Source organism: Camelus dromedarius, chromosome X (assembly GCF_036321535.1).
Source record: "Camelus dromedarius isolate mCamDro1 chromosome X, mCamDro1.pat, whole genome shotgun sequence".
Taxonomy (NCBI): domain Eukaryota; kingdom Metazoa; phylum Chordata; class Mammalia; order Artiodactyla; family Camelidae; genus Camelus; species Camelus dromedarius.
In genome coordinates this window covers 101,643,485-101,666,578 of record NC_087472.1, presented here as the reverse complement: position 1 = coordinate 101,666,578, position 23,094 = coordinate 101,643,485, and the positions used below count along the sequence as shown (strand labels likewise).

At 48.1% G+C, this 23,094-nt stretch overlaps 1 protein-coding gene across 2 annotated transcripts in view; it reads left to right on the top strand.

The window, feature by feature from the left end:
- Window positions 1-23,094, top strand: part of NHS (NHS actin remodeling regulator) — a 334,787-nt gene that overhangs the window by 247,723 nt on the left and 63,970 nt on the right. For both annotated transcript variants that reach the window (XM_031445813.2, XM_031445816.2), the window contains exon 2: window positions 21,646-21,798. In XM_031445813.2, coding sequence (XP_031301673.1) covers window positions 21,646-21,798 — 153 coding nt within the window. The remainder of the gene's footprint in view (window positions 1-21,645; window positions 21,799-23,094) is intronic.

Below are 23,094 nucleotides of genomic sequence, written 5' to 3'. Positions count from 1 at the left end.
AGTTATATCATTATTTTCATCATCACTGTTAAAAAACAACCTCATTAGTGCACAGATCAATGCGAAAGGGCAGACATGGATGGCCATTTTCATCACTCTGTGGAGTCCTGCAGGCCTCAATGCCAAGGCACTCCCTTGATAGAGCCGCCCTGAAAACCCAGAGCAACACAGTTCAGCTCCTTGGAACGTGGGATTAGTGACTTGGCCACCAGCGCCCCAGGATCCTGCCAGGGATCGCTGTAGAGGGTGGCCATTTTGCTCGTCCAACCATAAATTCTCATTTCAGGGCCTGAGCAGTTTGAGTCCACACACGGGGCTTCCCGTGCCCTAGTGGAGCATGTTGGGGAGCTGGTTAACACACAGCTCTCCAGGCCTGACTGCGCCTTTCGCAAGCTCCCAGGTGCTGCTGGTGGCGCTGGTCCTTTGATGAGCAAGTCTAAGGGAAAGACTTCCCTTTTCATTTAAGTGGCTCCAATGGGCCTTCCCACCTACTCCACACCTGCTGTGAAGCCTAGGGAATGGTGGGAGCTGCTCCTACTGACCTCTCGGTGACGTTTGGCATTCTTGATCATGCTGCCTTTGTGAAACCCTTCCGTCCCTCGGATTTCTGAGAGGGGCCTCCCTCCCCCTACTCCCCTGCTTCTTTGACTCCTCTGTCTCTCTGGTGGCCTCTTTTCTTCTGCTTTCTTGCCCCTTGAACCTTGGGGTTCATGACTCTCTTCTCACCCTCTCTGGGGGAGCCACCATGCCACCTCCTCCCACCTCATCCTTCCTGATCTAGCCATGCTCTCTTTTCGGGGGGACCCCAGCCCGATCCCCCAGTCTTTGCTGGAGGCTGGCAGCCCTCCGAAGAGCCTGATGTGAGTAGGGTCAGAGGAGAGCAGCCAACCCAGACTCACGTGGGTTCGATGTGATACTTTATGTGACCACAATCACAATTCATTGGAATGCCAAGTAGGACATACTCTCTATCAGTGCTCGTGCAAACCCTGTGATTTCTCATGACCTTGGCAAGTTGAGTGTTTGACCACAATTTGTGAATTATGGAGGAGTCAGGGGCCTCGTGGGCACAGTGCTGCTTTTGCATACAAATCTGCGCAGGGCATAAACCTCCCTATTTGAAAAATGGGTGGCCTGGCCAGAAAATAGTCAAGTTTTCCCTAAACAGGTTTACAAGGCATCAGGACAAATTACCAAAAACTATCTCCCACAAGGCATATCTGGGATACTTTTCATTCCCTGGTTTTCCCTTGTTATATATTAGGATTCATCCCATAAATGTTGTGTTTTAAGTGGCCCTAAATGGCTTTCTATCTTCTGCATGTGGCTGTTATATATAGAATCTGCCAGCCTAAGGCATGGGCACACACTGCCATGGTTTTTAACCCTGGTTCAACCTCAGAGCCGGTTTAGTAAATCACCCTTCCCCAGAGATTAGTACATCGCTGTGAAGACATCGTCTTTGCAGTGTTTTTAAGCCTGGGCAGGATGAGTTGTGTCCAGGATGCGAGGTTTCAGCGTCCAGAGATGAATAGGGGGAGGGGACGCAATGTTACAATATTCCGGCCGCTCTAATCCTGTTACGCGCGGACACACGCTCCACGCCAGTCTCTGTCCTCCCTCTTGCCCCGGCTGGAGGAGTTGGCGCGGTCTGCGTCTCTGATTCCTCTGCTGCTGGCTAGAGACCGGGACCAGGGCGGTGAGAAGGGAGCCACCGGGGTGCGGTGCTGAGCAGCCACGGTGGGTCCAGCCTGTTGGTGATGTGCCGAGCCCGCCGCCACTCCGGGCATGGGTAACGCGCAGCACCAGCGGTCGCGCTACCGGAGAAGGAAACGCACAGGTACCAGGAATCCGGATCAGGGATCCTCCGCAGCCCCAGGCTTGTCTAGACGCACAGGGCCCGCTTTGTGGCCGGCTCCCGGCGCGCCACCGAGTTTGGGGCTGGGGTCTGAGTCCTGCAGCTCACTGCGGCTGGCAGCAGGGGACGGATTATTTCTAGCAGGTTCCCTTTAGCCCAGTGGAGCCGGGAGATGTTCACAGAGCTGGGCGGCTGTCTGCAGAGCGTTGGTGCAACCGTGCCTGCTGCCCGGGAGGTTTGGCTGCCGCAGTCCCCTCCATTCACTGGGCTGTAAATCGAAGCTGTCTACACCGGCAGGGCGCTCGATCCCAGCGTGGCCCTGGGGCTACGTCCCGCCCAGGTCTCCCGGCACCTGACTTCCCACTGGTCAATTAGGTGTCTCTGCCTGCAGCATTGAAGCAGTGGAGGGGCCAATGCCCCGGCTTTGATGGAGCGCGCCGTGCGCAGAGACCTCCCCAGTCGACTTCCTCATCAGAAGGCAGCATCCATTCATAATTCTCTCTCTGCCTGTGGACCGAGTTAGGCTGGAGCTGGGCATGGACTCCTGCGATCTCCCTTTTCGCATCTGAATCAGAAACTAAGATAAAAGGGAAAAGGAAGGGGGAATGCAGTCCTAACGCAACAAGGCTCTGGAAAGCTCCCGAGAGGCCTCTTCTTTGCGGGGAGAGGGAGAAGAGTCAGATCCCGAGCCCAGCGCCCCAGCCAGCTGCTGCTTCGCTGCGGAGCCGGCACGCATGCCTACCTCACCTGACGGCCGCATTCCCGGGGAGCCGGCGCGGGGCCCGGCGGCGCGCCCAGGGCGCACGGGCGGTAGGATTTCTGCACCGGGGGAACGATGCGCGGGCGTGCTTCCCAAGGCCGAACCCGAGCCTGAGCGGACGCCCCGGGAGGCTAGCCTCGGCGCGGCGTCCCACCGCAACCCCCAGGGATGCTCCGCGACTCGCAGCTCAGGCCACGCGGGTGTGTGTGAGATGGGACCTGTTGGGGGGGGGTGGCATGGGCAGGTGACATCATTTTTAACTAATTTTTCACACCTCTGGGTGGTGGGTGAACTTGGGGAACGGAGGAAGCAAGAGCCGCAGCCCAGCCGCGCGCTCGCCTGAGAGGAAATACCCCCAGCCGAGGTCTGAGAGCCGGATCCCCCTGGCAGAGCAGAGTGAGAGTGAGCCAGTGGTCAAGGGGGACCGCACATAGCTCCGAGGAACGAGGGAGCCGCTCTGGCTTTCAGGGTTTTGTTTTTTGTTGTTGTTGTTGTTTGGTTTTTTTTGTTGTTGTTGTTTAAAGCATATTGCAGCTGCAGCTTTGAAGTTTGCCGCCTCCTCCCCACCCCCAACCCCGGGTTTTGGGGCGGGGCGGCACTTTTCCACGCGGCTGCCCAGGCCTTTACCAGCTGGGTGGAGGGGGCTGCAGGGGCTGCAGTGTCTGACGGTGGGCTACCTATAGGGGACACAGGGACTTGACGGCACTGTGGGTGGGAGGGCACCCTGAAGCTGGACCTTCTGGAAGCTCTGAGGGTGGGGAGAAGTCCGGGATACCTCTTGGTGCCTCATCTTGTTTTCCTGCCCTGCCACTTGGTGTTAGATGACATTTTGCCTGTGCAGGGATTCCACTGTCATGGAGCTGGCCGTGATGATATAAGGCAAATGGACCCTTAGGATGAGCTGGAAGAGAGAAGCGAGAGCGCTGGAGCTCTTCCTTTTGTGGCAGTGTTAACCCCACGGAGCCTGCCCCCCTGGCACACCTGTCCACCTGGGTCACCATCTGTGGGAGTGAGTGGGGCTGCTGGCTGACTGGCCCTGCCAGCCTGTGGGCCGAAGCTGGACTTGTTTGGGGCCTGCCAGGCCAGGAATGTGTGGGCAGGAAAAGAACAAAGCCCCCCCTCCTGGTGCCCCCTCAGGGGAAGGGTAAGCAGGCCCCGCCATGATGCTGCACAGGGTTTTAGCCAGTGTGCTCTGCTCTGGAGTTTGGGAGCTCCCGTTTTATGAGATTTTTATTTTACAGTGTCGTGCCTCCTGGTCACCAGTTTGTTTTTCACAGCTGCTTGTGAGTAAGGCAAAGATAACAGCATCTAAAAATAGCCCTGCGGCTGGAGATGCAGCTTAGCTTGACCCCACGATTACAAGGATGGGGTCTCCCTTTCCGGCTGCATGAGGGTGAGCCACACTTGGGCCCCCAGACAGCTGGAAGCCAGGTCTATACATCCTTCAGAGCACTTCAGCCTCCAGTCTCAGGGCAGAGTGGGGGTGCTGGGGGGCTGGTCCGTGTTGGGAGAGCAGCAGCCCGTTCATTCCTGTGTGAGGTCCAGAGCAACTGGGCTGCAAGATTGGGGGATGGGAGTCCAGACAGAGACCCCTTCCCCGCCCTGCAGCTTCATAGCCCCTCTGAATTCTACCTAGCCACATACATGGGGCTTCTTACTCTAGGCTTCAGGGGCCAGCAGGCCACTCCACCCAAAGGATTTTGGCCCAGATTACAGAGGGATCAAAGGGTCCAGGTGGTGCTGAAATCATGCCAGCTTCCTGGGTGCAGATAGTAGCCAGAGTGCTGCTCTTTCCTTTCCAGATGGAAACCACTGGACAGTTGAGTGAGAAATCTCTTCTTGGTAGTTGAGAGGTACCTAGTCTGTCTGAAGGGGGCCACCCCCAGCTGATGGGGAAAGTACCACATGGAATGGAGACAGGAGGGGACTGAGGACTTCAGCGATCTAGTGGATGGCAGGAAGTCTAGGTCTTCACTTGGGGGTCCTGGATCCCTTGCGCCTGCTAGGGCTCACCCATGATTTATTTTCAAAAGCCTTCATTTGCCCCACATTCGCCTTTTCTTTGGTGGCAAAGATGGCAAAAGCCAGCATGAAGAAAAAGGCCCCGTCTGTTCTTGACCTGGTTGAATGATGGGATTTTTTTCTTTTTGCAAAAATGCATTGGTAACTCTTAAAAAAATGCAAATGCCTAATTTTTTAACAGTGAAAGAAATAAACTAAAGAGCATGGGAATTTAGGAGGGAAGGTGTGAATCCCCATCACCAGTTCTCTGTTCAAGATGGAACCTACCTGGTGATTCCTTCCTTTCAAAGTGAATTTTGATTTTAAAGTTTTACCTTTATTTTCTGGATGTCATAAATATAATCACTGGGAGAATATTAAGAGACCAGGGAACAAGGCACCTCTGAGAAATCCTCTAATCATTCCTCTAGTCTTCTCATAGGGGCTTGAAAATAGTTTCTAGTTTATCTTTAAAATGTTCCTCATCTTTGTGTTCTGTACTGATTACTGATAATTCAATGTAGCCAAAAGGCCCAGTGCAACAGTAGCTAAGTCTTTGGCCTCCTTAGAAGAGTAGATGGGATGAACATGAGTTGAGATTCAGATTTCATAAAGACCTCATTGACTTGGCTCTGCCTGTAGCAAATAAGATGTCAATGATATCTTCCTCTTACAGCTAAGAGCCCGAGTCAGCAATTAACTAGAAACTCACACTGAGTGTATTAGTCAGGGAAGGCTAAATACTGTTAACATATAAGCCCCACAACTCAGGAGTTTTTTCTTATGACATAAAGTCTAATCAACTTTTGGCTTGTGATGACAAGGAACCTAGTTTCATGCCCTCTTGTGGCTCTACCATCCCCTGAGTCCTCGAATCCCCCCTAGTTCCTTTGCATCTAGCCTGCAGAAGAGGAAAGAGAGCACAGAGGACTGGAAATAGCACACCTCATCACCACCCGCATTCCACTGGCCAGAACTCAGTCACATGGCCACATCAAACTGCAAGGGAGGCTGGGAGATGTAGTCTGTACCATGGCAATAAGCTCTCTGGCATGGAAGATGCCCTTATTTAGCTCCACTTTGTGATTTGGATTTGGCTCTGGGCAAGTCACGTGGCCAGACACATCTCTGTCTTGAAAATGGTGGTAATTCCACCTGCCCTTCCTTGTCTCTCAGAATTTGGCAAAGTATTGAGACATAAAAGGCCCCTAGAGGGACCATCTGGTCTAGCCTCTATAGGCAAAGTCATTGTCTTTATCCCCCATGTTACAGACCACTTGCCCAATGTGACACAGCCAGTTTATGGCAGGACTGGCATTAGAAGCTGGATCTCTTTCTCTTGGCTCAGAGCTCCTCTGCCTTGCTCTGTTCACTCTGCCCTTGAATGAAAACAGTTGTACAGGATATAGTTTCAGGAAGCTGATACACAGTCCCTGGACAGCCTTTCACCTTGTATAATCAACAAAGACACCTATTCATATTACTTAAAATCCATATGAGATTTCCTTCCTCGGTTCTTAGTGTAGAACCACTTAGAGTTAGGCTTGGAAGAGTCAGGCACTGCTCTATGCCCTGTATACATATTCACTCGTCTAATTCTTACAATAACCCTGCAAGGAAGGAACTATTCTTAACCCCACTTGATAGATAAGGATGCTGAGGCACAGAGAAGTAACTTACCCCAAGGTTTTACGGCTAACAAGTGACAGATCTGGATCATCTCACTACTCTCGTCTCTGATCTGGTGGACTCCATGTCCAGCCGTCTCTGGTGTCCAGTCAATGCAGACCCCGACACTCAGGATTTAATATTTTGAGTTTTCTCTCTTAGTGAGTGACCTTGAAGGTCCATGGCAGGGAGTCATTTGTAAATTTTCTGAGGCATGAACTCAAACCCCCAGATTATAAAATTGATATGCAGGCTTGAGCTCCACAGCTAATGAGAGAGCTGGATCCCTGGCCTCCAGCTCCACCAGCCCAATGAGGCTTTGTTTTTTTCTTTTAAAATTTTTGGTCTACTCATAACTGGGTAGGCAGTAACTACTGTGAAGTAATAAACATGTTTTGTTTCCTCGTGAAAAGCGGCCATCAAATGAGGAAGGACTCTTAGGTCCAACCTTGAAAGGCACTTGACTTGGTGGGGGTGGGCGAGACAAGCATAGCCATTTGACTCTTGAGTTAATTGCTGGTTGAGGTTGTCTTGTCTGTTACTGCATAAGAGACCACCCCAAACTTACTGGCTTAAGAAACAACAGCCAATCTGTTGGTTCAAGATTCTACAGTCTGGGGTGAGCTCACTGGGCAGTTCTTCTGCCAGTCTTGCCGGTGGCCAGTCAGTTGGTGTGTCACCTGGGGGCTAGGCTCCACTGGGATGCCGGGTTGGCTGTGCGTCTGTCTCTTTCTGTGTGGTCTCAGGGCCTTTCTAAGTGGCCTCCCCAACAGAGTAACTGGACTTCTTACCTAGTGGCTTAGAGTCCCCAAGAACACAAAGGCAAAAGCTTCCAGGCCTTCTCTTTACCAACAGAATGAGACAAGTCACAGGGGTTCCATTTTAGGTCACCTTCCCCAGGCCTTGGAGTCACTGCAGCCAGGGGGCTGCAGTGGCTACTTCGATGCACCACCCACATCCCCTTCCTCATCAGGACTTCAGAACTCATTCCCCAAACACTTATTCATCAGAGCTGGGCACTGGTGGCAGGCACCTCACAGCCAAGTCCCTCTTTGGGAACTGTCCTTAAAGAGTGCCACCTCACCCAAGGTCACACCCCTTCCCAAGTCAGCGCACATCCGACGACTGATCGTGTTGCCTGAATTCAGGACAATCCTGTAGAGCCATCCCAGCTCCAGAGCACCACCATGGGATTGACCAGTCCTGTGCTGTAACTGCCTCTCCGCCCACCTTCTCTCTCTGCCCAGTCTTGCTTATTTCCCCTGTAGAGGTGTTGACCCAAAGAGCATTTCCTACTAAGCTTCCCACACACCACTGTCTCTACCAAAGTCTACCTCCAGGGAACCTGACCCAAGATGGGAGGCTTGTAGACTGGGTGACTTCCTGCTACAGGCTGGGCCACTGTGAGCACACACAGAAGCAGTTCACACAGCCTGGGCCTTCCCCAGACTCTTCCAGTTGGGAAGAGCTGACGAGTACTTAAGCCGTAATAGGAGAAAAGGAGCAAACATAATGTAACAGAGTCATAAGTAAGTCTGACGCCCTGATGATTTTGTCCCCTCCTTACTCTACCCCTCACAACTTCCCCCAAAGTTATGTTTTTAGGGGATGGGTGATTCATGACATTGATTACATGGTTAACAATTGTGCCTAAGCCGTCTCCCACCTGATTAGTTCTTCCTTTGGGCATGGCACTGGCAATCAAAATTTATCTTTCAAATTAAGGCTATAATTATATTTTGATAAAGATCTAGCAATTCAATGAGAATGAAATTTTGAGGGTTGCCAGGATACGGATGACTCTGGGTTATAGAGAACGGTTTGCATGCAGAATACTAATAGGTGGTTCGGCGCTCTTATCTAGACCTTTCCAATAGCATCTGATAATGCAGGCCCGTCAAGTACTGTTTCTCTGCTATTATTCTAGGAGGATAAAAGCGATGAAAGATATAAGCAGGGTTTTATGAGTGAAAAGGTGATTCATCAGATGTCTTTTGGTCTATTGCACAAGAGTTAAGAAATAGAGTAATAATTATGTGGTGTTACCTTAAAATATAGGAGACAAAAGCTTTCTCTTATTTCCTCGCCGCCTCTTTTTGTGTAAATGAAAGCAAGAAGTCTTAGCTGTTGGGTTACTGTTTTGTGTTGGGAGACAGGGATCTTCGTTTGCAATGGTGTTGACTCCCAAGAAAATAGAAACAATGGAATTGTGTATGGTGTCATATTCTAACTTTTCTTTACCATTTTTTCCCTTTTACACTGTCGGATTACTACTCATTCATTCATTCAACAAATATGGAGTCTCAAATATTGTGCAGGTCCTACTGAGGGATCTAATAAAGTTTAAAATGGATAACCACACATGAAAGTAATAAATAACAATATAACACAGTAGCACTCAACACAGTCTTTTGGGGAGAGAGAGAGGATAATCTTAAAATTGAGATATAATGTAACATATAGTTAAGTTGTGTATGCACCTTAACTGTTGAGTTCGATGAGCTCTGACATGCACATTTGTGTAACCACCTCCCAAAATAATATATAGTACATTTCCATCACCCCCTAAACTTTTAGTACCCCTTTCCAACCAATCTTCCACCCATTTTGTCAACCATTATTCTGATCTCTATCATACAGATTTGAGTTTCATGTTCAGATCTAGGAGCTACATATAAAATGAATCCTACAGTTTGATTTTTAAAAAATATCTGGTCTCTTTTATTCAGCATAATATTTTTGAAATTTACTTATGCTGTTGTATGTCTCAGTAGTTCATTCCTTTTTATTGTTGAGCAGTAATCCACTTTAAGAATATACCATAGTTTATCTGTTTAGTTGGGCTGTTTCCAGTTTGAGGCTATCATGAATAAAGCTGCTAAGAATATTTTTGTACAAGTCTTTTTGTGGATTTACATTTTCATTTCTCTTGGGTAAATATCAAGGAGTAAAATTGCTTAGTCATAGGGTAAGTGTAAATGTTTAGTTTTATAAGGAACTGGCAGTGATTCTTCCAAAATGGTGGCCCCATTTTACACCCCGACCAGCAGTGTATCAGAGTTCTAGTTGCTCTGTATCTTCGCCAGCACTTGGTATGTCAGCAGTCAGTACAGTGGCTGTGAAATGGTATCTCATTTTGGTTTTAATTTGAATTTCTCTGACGACAAATAATGTCAATTATCTTTTCATATACTCACTAGACGTTCATATATCTTCTCTTGTGAAATGTCTAGTTAAGCCCTTTCCTCATTTTTAATTGGATTCCTTGTCTTTTTACTACTGATTTGTAGTTCTTTATATACTCTGAATGAAAGTTCTTTGTCAAATATATGGATTACAAATATTTATTCCCAGTCGGTGCCTTGCCAGTTTATTTTTAAATGGTATTCTTTTGCTGAGCAGACATTTTACAATTTTGATAAAGTCCAATTCATCAGCATTCTCTTTTATGGCTGGTCCCCTTTGAGCCCTATCAGAGAAATCTGCTTCCCTTAAGTTCATGAAAGTTTTCTCAAGCATTTTGTTCCAGAGGTTTTATAGTTCTAGCTTTTATGTTTAGGTCTGTGATCTTTCTGTAATTTCTTTTTGTGTATGGAGTGAAGTAGGGATCAAAATTAATTTTTCCCATACGTATATGGTTCCAGAACCACGTGTAAAAAACAAAAACCCAAAAACTTTCTTTTCCCCCATTGAACTGATTTAATGCCTTTTTCAAAAAAATCAATCAACTCTACATGTGGGGGTCTACTTCTGGACTCTGTTCTGCTCCATTGATCTATATGTCTACTCTCCTGCCAAAACCGCACTGTCTTGACCTCTGTAGATTTATAGTAAGTCTTGATATCGGGTAGTATAAATCCTCCAAATTTGTTCTTCTCTTTTAAGATTGTTTTAGCTATTTTAGAACCTGTGCATTTTCATATACATTTCAGAATCAGCCTGTCAATTTATTTTTTAAAAATGCTAGGCTTTTTGATTGGCCATTGATTTGAATCGATAGATGAATTTGGGGAGAATGGCTTTCTTTAACAATGTTGTGTCTTCCATCCCTGAATATAGTATAGCTTTTGATCATGTAGGCCTTCTATAATTTCTCCTTAGCAATGTTGTGTAGTTTTTAGTGTAAAGGACTTAAAATCTTTTGTTAGCTTTATATATTTGATACTCTTGTAAATGCTATTCCTTTTTATTTAATTCTCCAATTTGTCACTACTAGTATATATAGAGAGACATACAATGGATTTTCATATATTGACTATATAAGCAGTGACTTTTCTAATTTTACTCTTTAGTTCTAACAATTTGTGTATGTTTCATAGGGTTTTCCACATACACAATCTTGCCTGATAACGACAGTATTTACTACTTGCTTTCTTATCTTTGTGTCTTATTAAACTGGTGAAAGTAGATGTTTTGACTTCTTCCCAGTCTTAGGGGAAAGCAGTCAATGTTTCACCATTAAATATGGCAGCTATAGTTTTTTTAAGAAATATCTTTCATTAGGTTTTGGTATCAAGGTTATACAAGCTTCATACAATGAATTGAGAAATGTTCTTCTCCTCCTCTATTTTTTTTAAAGAATTTGTATAAATTGGATTATTTCTTCCTAAAATGTTTTATGGAATTCACTGGTGAAGTCATCTGGGCCTGTAATTTTCTATGTGGGAAGGGTTTTGATTAAGAATTCAATTTCTTTAGGCGATATAGGACTGTTTATATTTTCTATTTCTCCTACGTCCTTTGCAAGAGTTTTTTTCCCGAAGGAATTGTCCATTTCATCTAAGTTGTTGAATGTGTGAATGCTGTAGACTGGAGTAGGCAGAAAGACCAAACATATCACTTGAGGTGGAACTTGGAAGAGAAGAGACTTACGCAGACAAGGAGGGGAGGGAGTTCTGGGAGAAAGAATGGAGCGAGAAAAAGACATGGAAGTAGGGCTCCAGTGGTGTGGGCTGTTGGACATGGATTATGCCAGGCTGGTTGAAGGAGAAGTTTTGGGTAGAGAAGTGGAAAATAATGTTAGAGAGATAGCTCAGAACCAGATCAATGCCAGATTGAGGAGTCTGGACATTATGTGGGCAATGAGAGACCACTGGATGATCTTCAAACAGGGGCATGAATTGTAGAAATGAATGATGGATTGTTAGAAAGGAGACAGCAGTGGTAAATGAAGTTCTTTCAGAACTGGTGCAGTTTGCGAGGGTGAGCACTGTCTAGAAGAAAGGAGTCTGATAAAGAATGAAGATGTTACTGGAGAGCAGGTTCTTGACGCGTCACAGAAAGAATTCAGAAATGAGATACGGAGGTCAAGAAAGCAAAGTGAGGATTTACTAAGCAATGGTGGACTCTCAAGGGGAGAGTGGGCAGACTCAGGTGAGTACTGCCCTGAGTTTCTTTGGCAAGGTGGTTATATGGGGTGTAGAAATGAATGGGCAGAATATTCATTGGGGGAGGAGGGGTCTGGGGGTCATATTTCCTGATTTTCATCCCAGTTCCACCTTCCTGAGGGGAGGAGGGATTTCTGTCCTTATTTAGTGTTGATCGGAAGTATCATGGTGTTGGTACATGATGAGTACTTACAATCTGCAAGGCTAATTTTATTGTAATGAGGGCTTAATGAGCAAAAGTTTACATTCAGATGCCAGAAATTCCCGCCTTTTCCCATCTTTGTCCGCCTCTAGGTCCTTGTCGCCCTAAAATGTGTGATCCCCTGTCAGTCCGGAGGTTCTGCTTTCCTTTGCCCAAGGACTCCCGTTGTTCACAAGATGCATGTTTTCTTGCCATTTGGCCCGTGCCCCTCCTTCTCTGCTCATATCCAGCTATCTGCCCGCTCTAACAAACTAGCAAGAGTACAGTGCTTGAAGTTTTCTGAAGGTAAAGGCCACTGAATATTTATTTCTCTGCGCGCACACACACAGTTATGTGCCCCGGACACACCTATCACACTGTATTATTGTCTCTGTTCCCATATCTATCTCCTGCCCTAGATAGCCACCCTTCTCTAGGGGGAGAGCCCAAGGTTTATTCATGCTAAAGTACCAGTGCCTAGCCTTGTAGCAAGCAGTTAGTTAATATCAAGTGAATGAATGATATCTGAAAGTACAAGTGAGTGAAGGAGGGAACAGGCAGAATAAAGGAAAACCGGATTAGTCAGGCTAGGCTGCACTCCGCAGTGATGCCAGAGAAACCAGCAAAGCTCAGTGCTTTAACACAGTAAAAGTTCAGTTTCTTCCTCACGCAGTCGGCTGTGAGCCTAGAACATGGAGTCCCCAAGCAGTGGAGAAGAGTGAAGCAAGGCTCATGGGAGGTTTTGTGAGGGTGGAGGTGGAGGTGGTGCATGGTACTTCCGTCCGCGGCCCGCTGCCTGGTAGCTGACACTGGCTCTTTTGGCTGCAGTCTGACTACATCAGAAGCTGAAAGTGTAGATGGACACATAGACACTTGGCAAGCACTAAGGACAATCAGAAAGGAGTAAAAGGGAGCTCTGAAAACTATTTGTTAGTGCTTCCAGCCTGAGAGAAACCTAAGCCTTAGAGGTGCTAAGGGACTCCCTGAGGACTACCCACAGAGACCACAGACCCTTTCTGCCAACAGAGCTCAGTCTCCCTGGCCTGCCTTTTAGGCCTTAATAGTTATCACCTCAGGGCTCGCTTATTGCTGACTAATTTTTAGATGCCATCTCCTCCAGAAGGAGCTGTGAGCAGAATGAAGCACTAAGAGACGACGCTGTCGGCTACCCTGGGGCTCCAGCCAGAAGCACCAATGGAGAGAGTCACGATGTGGGGCAGGGCAGGAAGTTTTGATGATGAACCTCCCAGGAGGCAGCAAAGCAGTCCTGCTCCGGGAGGCATCTGTGCGAAGCTCATGCCAGCTGCCTAAAAAGAACTCCGCATCCTCTGTGATCTGGAGTCTCATATTCAGGATCAAAGTCGCCACCTCGGCAGGGCCCGGGATGCATGGCACGGGCACTGTGACCATGGGCCCCACTGCCAGGGTGTGTCCTGTGTAGCCAGAGGTGCAAGGGGAGTGCCTCACTGTAGGAGGGTGGCCTCCCTGGCCTGGACCGTAGTAACTGTTTGGTTTTTAGAGCTGGTGTGAAGGTCAGAGATGATGAAGGCAAAAACAGGTGGCCTAAAGATTGGTACATAATGGGTTTCAGCAGAAAGTGTCTCTGATAATGATGATGGCAGTGGAGCAGGAGAAAATCATTTGTCTCCCATCTTTTAAAGAAAAATTCATGGTCGGGGGCGCCACTGCAGAGCCTGCCGCTTTCCCTCCCGAGGCTGCCTCCCTGAGCGGGGCTGTGCACACCGTCAGCTCCCCTGCACCAGTCAGTGTGAGGCGCATTTAAATAGAATGAAATAAAAAATGCTATTTGCATTTTATTTAACTGGTGGAACTGTCAGAAAATGAGCCATCATTTCTCAGAAATGGAGGAAATAGTGAAAGGATTAAAGGAGATATTGTAAGTGTAAAATGAGGAAAGTAAGAAAGACCTGTTCTCACGCCCTTTCCCCCACTCATTCTGTTCCTGCGCTCTGGTTTTGCTGTTCCTCAAACGCTGAGACACCATCCCACCTCAGAGCCGTTGCTTTTGCTGTTGTCTCTACTGGGAACTCTCCCACCGCGTATTTTCACTTGACACCTCCCTCACCGCATTAGGGATCTGCTTGGACGTCACCTTGGCAGAGAAGCCCTCCCTACCTGTCTGAATTTAGGTTCCCCCAGAAGTAGAACCTGACACAAGGATTGGAGTCCAAGTGGTTCATCTGAACAGTAGACCCAGGTAACACCTGTAGGGCGTGGGGAACAGAGAGAGACAGAGGTGGGGACAAATCCAATAGAGACGTGCCATCCAGCGGTCACCACGTGGCCAGTTGGAGCTCAGGCCGCTGAAGAACTCTGGAAGGGCGCAGACCACACTCAGGAGGTGGCTTAACGTTGGAGGAGGGCATCTGTCATCGCTGAGGGCTGCTCCCAGGGGCATGAATTCCCTAATCCTTTTTGCTTACCCTGCTTCTGGGCCAAGCATTCTCCCACTGCCAGAAAAATAATCAGCTCCAGGCAGAGTCTCCAGGGGTCACGGGAAGCGGCCTTCAGAGTGTCGCAGTGAGTGCTGTGGGGACGTCGGCAAGGCACCGAGCTTCTGTGCGGCACCGCCCTCTACCCCTGCACCCCACTTTTCTACTTCTGCACAGAATGCCTACCGCCTGGCATAATATCTGTGTTTATTTGTCATCTGTCTCTCCTACCAGACAGCAGGCTTTGGGGGGGACAGAGACCTCACATCTCAGTGCCTCAGGCACAGAGAGCACTCGGCGGATATTCAGTAATTTTTTGTCGAATGAATATTCAGAGCAAGGTGGCAAGTTGTTGATACACGGTAATCCTCAGCACGTGAAAGTGTAGGAGAAGCTGGGCTGAAAGAAGTTGCAGGAACAAAGGTGAACATGACACAGTGGAGGGTCATGGCGGTTGCGTGAGCGTCATTGTTTTGTACGTGTTTTATTGGATAAGGAGAGATCAGAGAATGACTCGTCATTCTAATTTCTTGGTCTGGTTTTTCTGGGTACTCATGGGTTTCATTCTTGTCAAGGCCATCGCAGCTATAACGTTGGCCCTTAGATCACATGGGAAAAAACACCAACACCAGGACTTTCTTTACAGGCTGAAAATGTAATCTAGCCAAAGAGGGCAGGATAGTCTTGGTCTGTCAAGGCCTAGGCCCTCACCAAGGACAAAAAGGAAAGGAGTGTGAAGGGGACAGAGAACGGAAGTAGAATGAGAGGGTGAAGGGGACAGTGCAGCCCAGGGAAGCAGGAGGCGGGGGACAGGCCTACTAGGTCTTGCACCCTCAGTGCCAAGTGAGCATGCACCTGGGGTTTTCTTAATGTTTGAGATGAGCCTTTTGGGGTTAACCCAAATAACTACAACCACCCCCAAAGCCCCAAATCCATACTCATTACTAAAAAGGCCCTGATAGTCCTACAGTTCAGACCCCAAACTGCTCCAGGCCACTGGCTTGAATTCACCTCAGGAGGAGTGAACTTCTGGAGTCTGTTACACCCCTGACGAGGCAGTTTGCCTGGACAGTCCCAGTAGACTCTGCTTCCTGCGGATTTGCAGAAAACCCTACCACAGATGGCACTGGTATTTCTGGAGTGGGCTGTAGCCAGTAGCCAATAGCTAATAAAGACCCCGGAGGGCTCAGTGGTAAGTTGACACAGTGGGGAGAGAGATGGGAATCTGGACACCTCTGCGTGTCACTTGTCCCTGGTGGCTTTTGTTCTGGAAAGAACAAACCTTTACTTGGGTGGATAAAAGGCAAATAAATGTTGCTCACCAAAGCTGTTGGTTTGACAGCGTTTAAAAGAAAGCTAAAGAGCGCGAGGGAACATTGGCTGAACCTCATTCTTAAGTACAAGGAGATTGCCAAGTTGTGTTTAGGTATCTGCTTGCCTTCTCTCTGCTAGCTCCACCTCTTCATGTAGACATCCCTGCCCTGATGTCTAATTCTCTGCAAAACTGACAGAGGGGGCCCGAGGACAGCCCACTAAAAAGGGTCTGCCCCATGTCTACACAAGATTGAATCTATACCTTTGACTGAATTCACTTGGCAACTTTTGGGAAACAGCCAGTTTAGGTGGTTTATGGGTTGTGTAAGTGTAATGAAATAATAAATGGTTCTCATGTACACAGAGAATATACATATCAAAAGGGTACAGCCTAACGAATTTAAATTTTAAGGAAAATTAGATGAATTAAAGCATGTTCAGTTTAATTGTGGCACCAGCATCAAATAAAGGGAATATTAATTGATGTCTTCTAAAAAATGAAATAATAAATGATTCTCACGTATTACTGGGAAAAAGATTAGCCAGCTGTTTTTGTAGTGAGTGAAATCCTGTCCAAAATACCTCTTCCTAATGTTGCTCTGTTGTTGCAACAAACAAAGTGACCCTGTGTGCAACTTGGATGGCTGCTTAGGCTCAAAACAGGTGTCAGGCTGATGTCATTGACTCATGCCATTTGGTTTGCAGGTTGGCGGCATTTCTGTTTTAATCTTGATTCCTAGCACCACATGGGTCTGAGGCTATAAAAGAAAAACTATAAAAGAATGTCTTTACTCTTCAAGGTTATGGTATAGCCCATGCTTTTCCTGATTGCCAACTTGGTCTGGCCTTGGTGTCTCTGACCAGAGAAGCTCGGTGTTGTGACTCTCAAAGAAAGTTGCTGTCTGGAGCAGGAGGGCACTATGAAGGCGTGAGCCTGTGTGGGGCTGGGCACCTTGCTCTGAGAGCACTGACAAGGCCTCTCAGCCTGGCTGGCCGCAGGTGCCTTGCCTGGGCATTGGCCTTGGGGAGAAATCGAGTACAGTGGATGCTTGCAGCTTTTACTGGGTAGGTGACTTAGGGAGGTATGTGTCAGAATAAAGAGTGACTTTGTAAATTGTAGAGTTTGGGAAGAAAGAGCAGAAGGGATAAAAAACAGCACTTAGCAGAGCCACAGGCAAGCAGAGTCCTACTTAGCGTGCCCTCTCGCACCATCCTTATTTCTCTGGATGCCCCAAAGCGACTCATAATTTAGCCTGCCGTCTATGCATCTGGTTTTCAAGGACAAGCTTTTGTCACGGCTGACTGTAAATTGAGGGGGTGGCTTTAAAGATGTTTTCTGAAGAGCAGAAACGTCTGCAGATTATTTCCATAGCATCCCAGTGTGTTTGACAGCATTGAGTGGCCCTATTCGTTCCTTCAGCAAGCGGTCGTTGAGCACCTACTCTGTGCCTGACAGTGTGCCTGGTGCACAAGGAATAGTCCTTGTCCTGAGAAAGCGGCAGCAGCGGCAGCAGCGCGAGCAGCACTAGCACACTCCCCCCGCCCCGCCAGGTCAGACGTGGTTGTAATTTGGGGAAGGACTGAGGCAAAGACTGCACTTGTGGGAGTCTAGAAAGCATGTGTTCTAAGCAAACTAAGAGAAAGCATTCGTCGTTCCCCCACCTAAAGGTACGCGTGCCGTACAGGGCCTAGGCGCTTCCGTTGCCACGCTACAGCAGTGAGGGCAGCTAGCACGTCAAAGCGCTCACCTTAGAAGGACAAGCCTCTGCCCTGCTGCCATCCCAGTTGATGGGGTGGGACCTATAGGAAGGAAAGGAAACCTGGAAGTGCAAAGCTAAACGGGAGCGTGGTGAGGCCGTGTCCTAGGCTGAGGAAGGGCCAAAGGAGTAGCCACGGCAATGACACAGCGACTTCAGCCAGTCAGTGCAATGTGAGCTGTCCTGACAACCCCCAGTGTCACAGTGGCTTAATGCAAGTCAGGTTTTTTCTTCACTTGCATAATAATGTCCAAAATGGGTTTTTCTTCATTGGTGGGTGGCTCGTCTCCTAGCCGGAGTTCAGGAATCCAGGTTCTTTTTATCCGGTGACTCTACCATCTTTGGTCTATGACTTCTCAGGTCTCAAGAATGTGAAGAACGGGTGGGAGATTTTTATGGGCTGTGCTGGAAGTTCACATGCTACTGTTAGACCGCAAGACCTGGCCACGCCCAGCTGCGAGCGGGGCTGGGAAATGTAGTCCCGCTGCATCTGTGCTCAAGAATAGGAGGAAATCACTTTGGTAACCAGCTAGTCCAGATGCCACACTGGGCTAGAGGTCGGGGTCAGCGCTGTCTCTGATGCCTAGTTGCAAACCGCAGGCCTTCCTGGTCATTCGGTCTGTACTGTCGTTGCTTCCATGCCTTGCTGCCCGTAGCCTTGCTCGCGCTCACATCCCCGTTTTAGTTCATCAGAGCACTTACTACTACCTGAGTGAGTACCGCATGGGAGGCCCCTAATCACTCAGTGCTCCGTGAATGAATGACCCCCTGAGCCCTGAGTGAATGGCTCAATGGAGGAAGTGGAACTTGGGCTGGGTATTAAGTAGCCTTTACCTTGGGAGTAAAGAGATCAGGAAAAGAAAGGCGGCAGAGTAAAAGGAGGCAAAGATGAATGGATTGATCCATTTATGGAGCCGAGTCGCATCCATTGAACTGAGACTTGAGTGCCTGTAAGAGTTTCAGTTCTGGGGCCGCCGCCTCCATACCCCTGAAAGACTGTACACGCCAATAAAAGTCGATGACTACCAGAATGTATAAGGAAAAATAAGACCTAGCGATATACTATCTATAAGAGGTGTGCTTTAAATGTAGAGACAGATGAGTGAAAAATGAGTTTCCCTTACAGACTGTGAAGGGGGTGGGGGAGGGGAGAAAGCCATCACAGACCATCACGGCATGCTAGAGACTTTGAAAGCAGAAGACCTCCGGTCTAGACATGGGGAAGCCGCTGCCCCCCGCCCCTCATGCTGTACACCAGAAATTGGACAACACTGTAAACTGTACTTCAACAAAAATGTATGTGAATAAGTAAAATGAACTTTCCTGAGTGTAGAGTTCTATACTGAGAGTTGTTTTCCTTGAGCCACTTTTGCCCGCTGGCTTCCATTGGTCCTGCTGCATAATCAGTTGATCACCTAAAGCATATTCCTTTGAAAGCCACAAGTCTGCTCTGTCTGCCACTTTGGCCTTGGTTTTTTGTACCGTCACTATGCTAGGGCTCAAGATGGCTTACCACCTAGTGTTTTGTTTTTCTTTTTTGGTAGCTCTTGTTTGTGGGTTTTGGTTCTGTTCTCCTAGTCATTTTGTTTTCAGGCGGTGATGATGAGATACTGTAGACGTTATCTTCCATCACAGTTTTCCCAGATTGTCTGTGTCCTCACTCTTGAGCGATAGTTTAGCAGGGTATAGAAACCTGCATTGTTAGTTTATTGCCTGCTGTGTCTAATCTCGCTGATCAAAAAGTGTGCTCACAGTCTAAATGTTGTACCTTTGCTAAACGGAAAGATGAAACCTTAAAAGCCATCAGGGAGCCTTTCCCTCTATATGTGAAGTACAGGGTGTGTTTGCAAGGTGGCGTGGTCCTGGTGGAGGGCATCGTCTGCGGACAAGTGTAGTGGGAAAGGTATGCTGGAATAAATCAGGCGTTTCGAAAGGCAGGTTCATGAGTCCACACTGGAACAGTTCCACTTATCGTGGATGTGTTATTACATGCCCAACTTAAGTAGGATCAAAAGTCTGCCAAAGTAGTAAACATACAAACCAAAAAACTGGATTTGAGTTTAGCAAGAATGACTAGCGTCTCCTGGGCCTGATTTTTATCATTCATCTACATGGCTCAGTGCAATGAACTCATGTCAGAGTGGGAGCCACACTTCCAAATTAATGGATGTCGTTGAACCACATTTAAGTTACATGGATAAGTGGTATGTGTGAAGGATGTCCCTGAAATGAAGTGGGTTTTTTTTAAAGACTTGAAATAACTTTATGATGAGTGATAACCCTTAAACTCAAGGCGGAAGAGGTAAAATAAGTGTTTTACTATCGGGCATACCTCTGCACCCATGGGCGGAATTACAACCTCAAAACCTAGCAGATGGCTGTTCTGGTCTACGTGGCATTATGGCAAGGCAAACAGTGGCCAGAATTACGCATTAACCAACCGCCTACCTGTGATCATTGTGACTGAGCAAAAGGATGGGTGAGATGTAACTTTTGATCCTAATGGTGAATTAGTCTGTTGGGGAAATCAGGCCCATAAGTTCATTGAGACCTTTGGGGAAATTTCATAAGCACAGATAGCAAGTTAGAAACGGAGGTAGCACTCTGACTCCACGTATCTAAAAATGGAATATGATTTCTGCTTCCAGCAAAAACTCCTCTGTCCTTCCCCGGGGCTTGAACCCAGGACCTCCTGCTTGCTAGGCCTGCTCTCTGCCCCTGAGCTACAGGCTCTCGCTAGCTACCTCAGTTTCCCCGAGTCAAGTCAGGTTTATCTCCCCCAGCTGAGGGAGGATGCTGGGTCCCTGGTTCCTCAGCTGCAACCCAGGCTGAGGCACCAGGGATTCAGCATCATTCGTTAGTTGAGGAGTTAAAGGTGAGTGAGGGGAAACTCTGGTAGCTAGCGAGAGCCTGTAGGTTAGGGGTAGAGAGCTAGGACTAGCAAGCAGGAGGTTGTAGGTTCGAGGCAGGCAGAGAGGCAGAGAGGCAGAGAGGCAGAGAGGCAGAGAGGCAGAGAGGCAGAGAGGCAGAGAGGCAGAGAGGCAGAGAGGCAGAGAGGCAGAGAGGCAGAGAGGCAGAGAGGCAGAGAGGCAGAGAGGCAGAGAGGCAGAGAGGCAGAGAGGCAGAGAGGCAGAGAGGCAGAGAGGCAGAGAGGCAGAGAGGCAGGCACTTCTAACCCAGGACCTCCTGCTTGCTAGCCCTGCTCTCTGCCCCTGAGCTACAGGCTCTCGCTAGCTACCTCAGTTTCCCCGAGTCAAGTCAGGTTTATCTCCCCCAGCTGAGGGAGGATGCTGGGTCCCTGGTTCCTCCTAAAAATGAATTTTGATAATAGAGACCAGATGTAAGTTTCCCAGCAGAAAGAAGTAAGATGATGAAATATAGGAAAGAGTGGTTCTTTTGCTACAATTTCTAGGCTACAACCCAGGGTGAGGAACCAGGGACTCCGCATAGTCCCTCAGTTCAGGAGATAAAGGTGAGTGAGGGGAAACTATGGTAGCTAGAGTGAGGCTATAGGTCATGGGTAGAGAGCAGAGCTAGCAGGCAGGAGGTGGTAGGTTCAAGTTCTGAGGAGAGGTGGAGAGGATACATCCATCCTTCCATACGAGGGAGAGAGAAGCAGGGTGGGGCTGGTCTGGAGGGTAAAGCAGTCTGGGCCCATTCTTGCCCTCCCTGAGGCCGGCAGGCTGCCCAGGTGCTCAGGAGTTCCTCTGTGCAGTGGTTTTTAGGAACCACTCCTTCCACAAGAATTTGTCTCTGACTCACTGGTGATCTCCATCCTAGGCCCAGTGTGTCCATGGAGAAGACATAATGGGTTCAACGCTCTTTCCTTGATCTCTTGAATGAGTCGCAAGGACTGTCTCCCTCTCCTCACTAGCTCTGTGGTTTCCTTCACCTGACACCCATCACCCCATAGTGGGTTCTTTAATGCTTGTGCTCTTACCTGGGCGAAACTGGGGAGGCTGAGCAGTGCTCTGAAAGGTGGCTGAGACGTGAAGGTGTGGAGAGGGAGCTGGCTGGTCACGGGCTGGTGGTTGGTATCCGGGGGGGTCTCCCATCCCTTGGCCTGGGGGCAAAGGTTGGCCCTAGCTGTACTGTAAACTTCAAACCTCTCTCCAGCCTTTAGTGAGTTCCTCATGTGAATGCAGCAGTCTGGGTTTCTACTCCACCCAGACTCCTTCCTCGGCCCCCTCCCCACCCCGGGGTCTGCCAGATGCACAATTTAAAGCTACTGACGTATAACGCCCCCTTTCCCTCTCTGTCTTGCAGCTGTCTCCAACCTGGACATCGAGAGCAAGCTGAGCGTGTACTACCGCGCACCCTGGCACCAGCAGAGAAACATCTTCCTCCCGGCCACAAGGCCGCCCTGCGTGGAGGAGCTGCACCGCCACGCCCGGCAGAGCCTGCAAGCCCTGCGCAGAGGTGACTGATCCTGGCTGTGGGGGCTTTTCGGGGAGAGAACTTAGGGCTTGTCCCATCCAGAGGTTGTGCCCTGTCCCATTGGTCCCAACGCCTCCCCTTCTTAGAGCAAGTACTTTGAAATACTCCCTTTTCCACCCTGGAATGAAATTCATGGGTAATATAACCTGCTTATTGATATAATTTAAAATAGCATTATGGCCTGAATATGATAATAGAATTTAAAAGGAAAATTATTTATAATATTTACAATATGCAAACCCCAGGCACGGCTGTCCTAGAAGATGTAACAAAGCAGTCAGATGTTGGTACTTATCATAGGTTTGCGTGAAGTAAAGACAGAAGTCATTCTGAACAAAAAGTAGAAATGAAGGAGTCAAGGGTCAGGAGGATAGAAACTGGTGCATTTGGCACATATTAAACATGGGCCAAAAAAAAAACACCTCTTTGGATTATAATTAAGAGAGAATTAGGTTTGACTCAGAAGTAGGTTCCAGGCTTTTCCCTTACAAGAAATTCAGGTGGGTTATTTGTGGGACCTGGGGCACTGTGTCATTCTTCAGGACTGTCCCATGCATTGTAGGATGGCTGGCATCCTTGGCTCCAACCCAGTCGTCTAACAGCTAGAACCTTCCCCCAGGGGCTCTTCTGCTCCTTCTGAGAACCAGTGATCTGGTCCATTCTATAGCAGAGCACGTAGAGGCCTAGAGAGGTCAGGAAACTTACTGAGGGTCGTACACAGTAGGTTGGGTCCCGTGCCAGGACCCAGAACCACACCTGCAGACCCCAGCCAGAGCTCTTTTCCTCCTCACCGTACTCTGTGTCCTAAGGAAATAAATATTTCTAGTTCTTTCTCAGTCCTGAGAAAGCCAGAGACAGGCCTTCTTTTCCACTGGTTACTTTTTAGTGCCTTAAAGCCATTCTAATTAGGGCAAGGAGACTAAACACTGGCATCGCCCTTTTAGAGCCCTCTACATTGTGTCACACATTGACATGCCATCTTTTTTGGCTTTAGATTTTTGCTATGGAGACACATGGGGTCTGTACATTCAATGTCTTTGTTCCAAATTCCCTATGTTCCTTTAAGGAATGGTATTCCGCTAAAGTATTAGAATTCAAGTGAAATAAAATTACAAATGCTGTTTTCAGCTTTTTTCTTACACATCTGACTTCTCCCTTCTGCCCATCCCTTGTCCTTTTCCCCTTTAATGAAAGAGCTAACCTACTAACATCCTTAATGCAACTGTTTCCAAAAATTCCCCTTGGTTCTTAGGAGCAGATACTGTCACACTTACAATG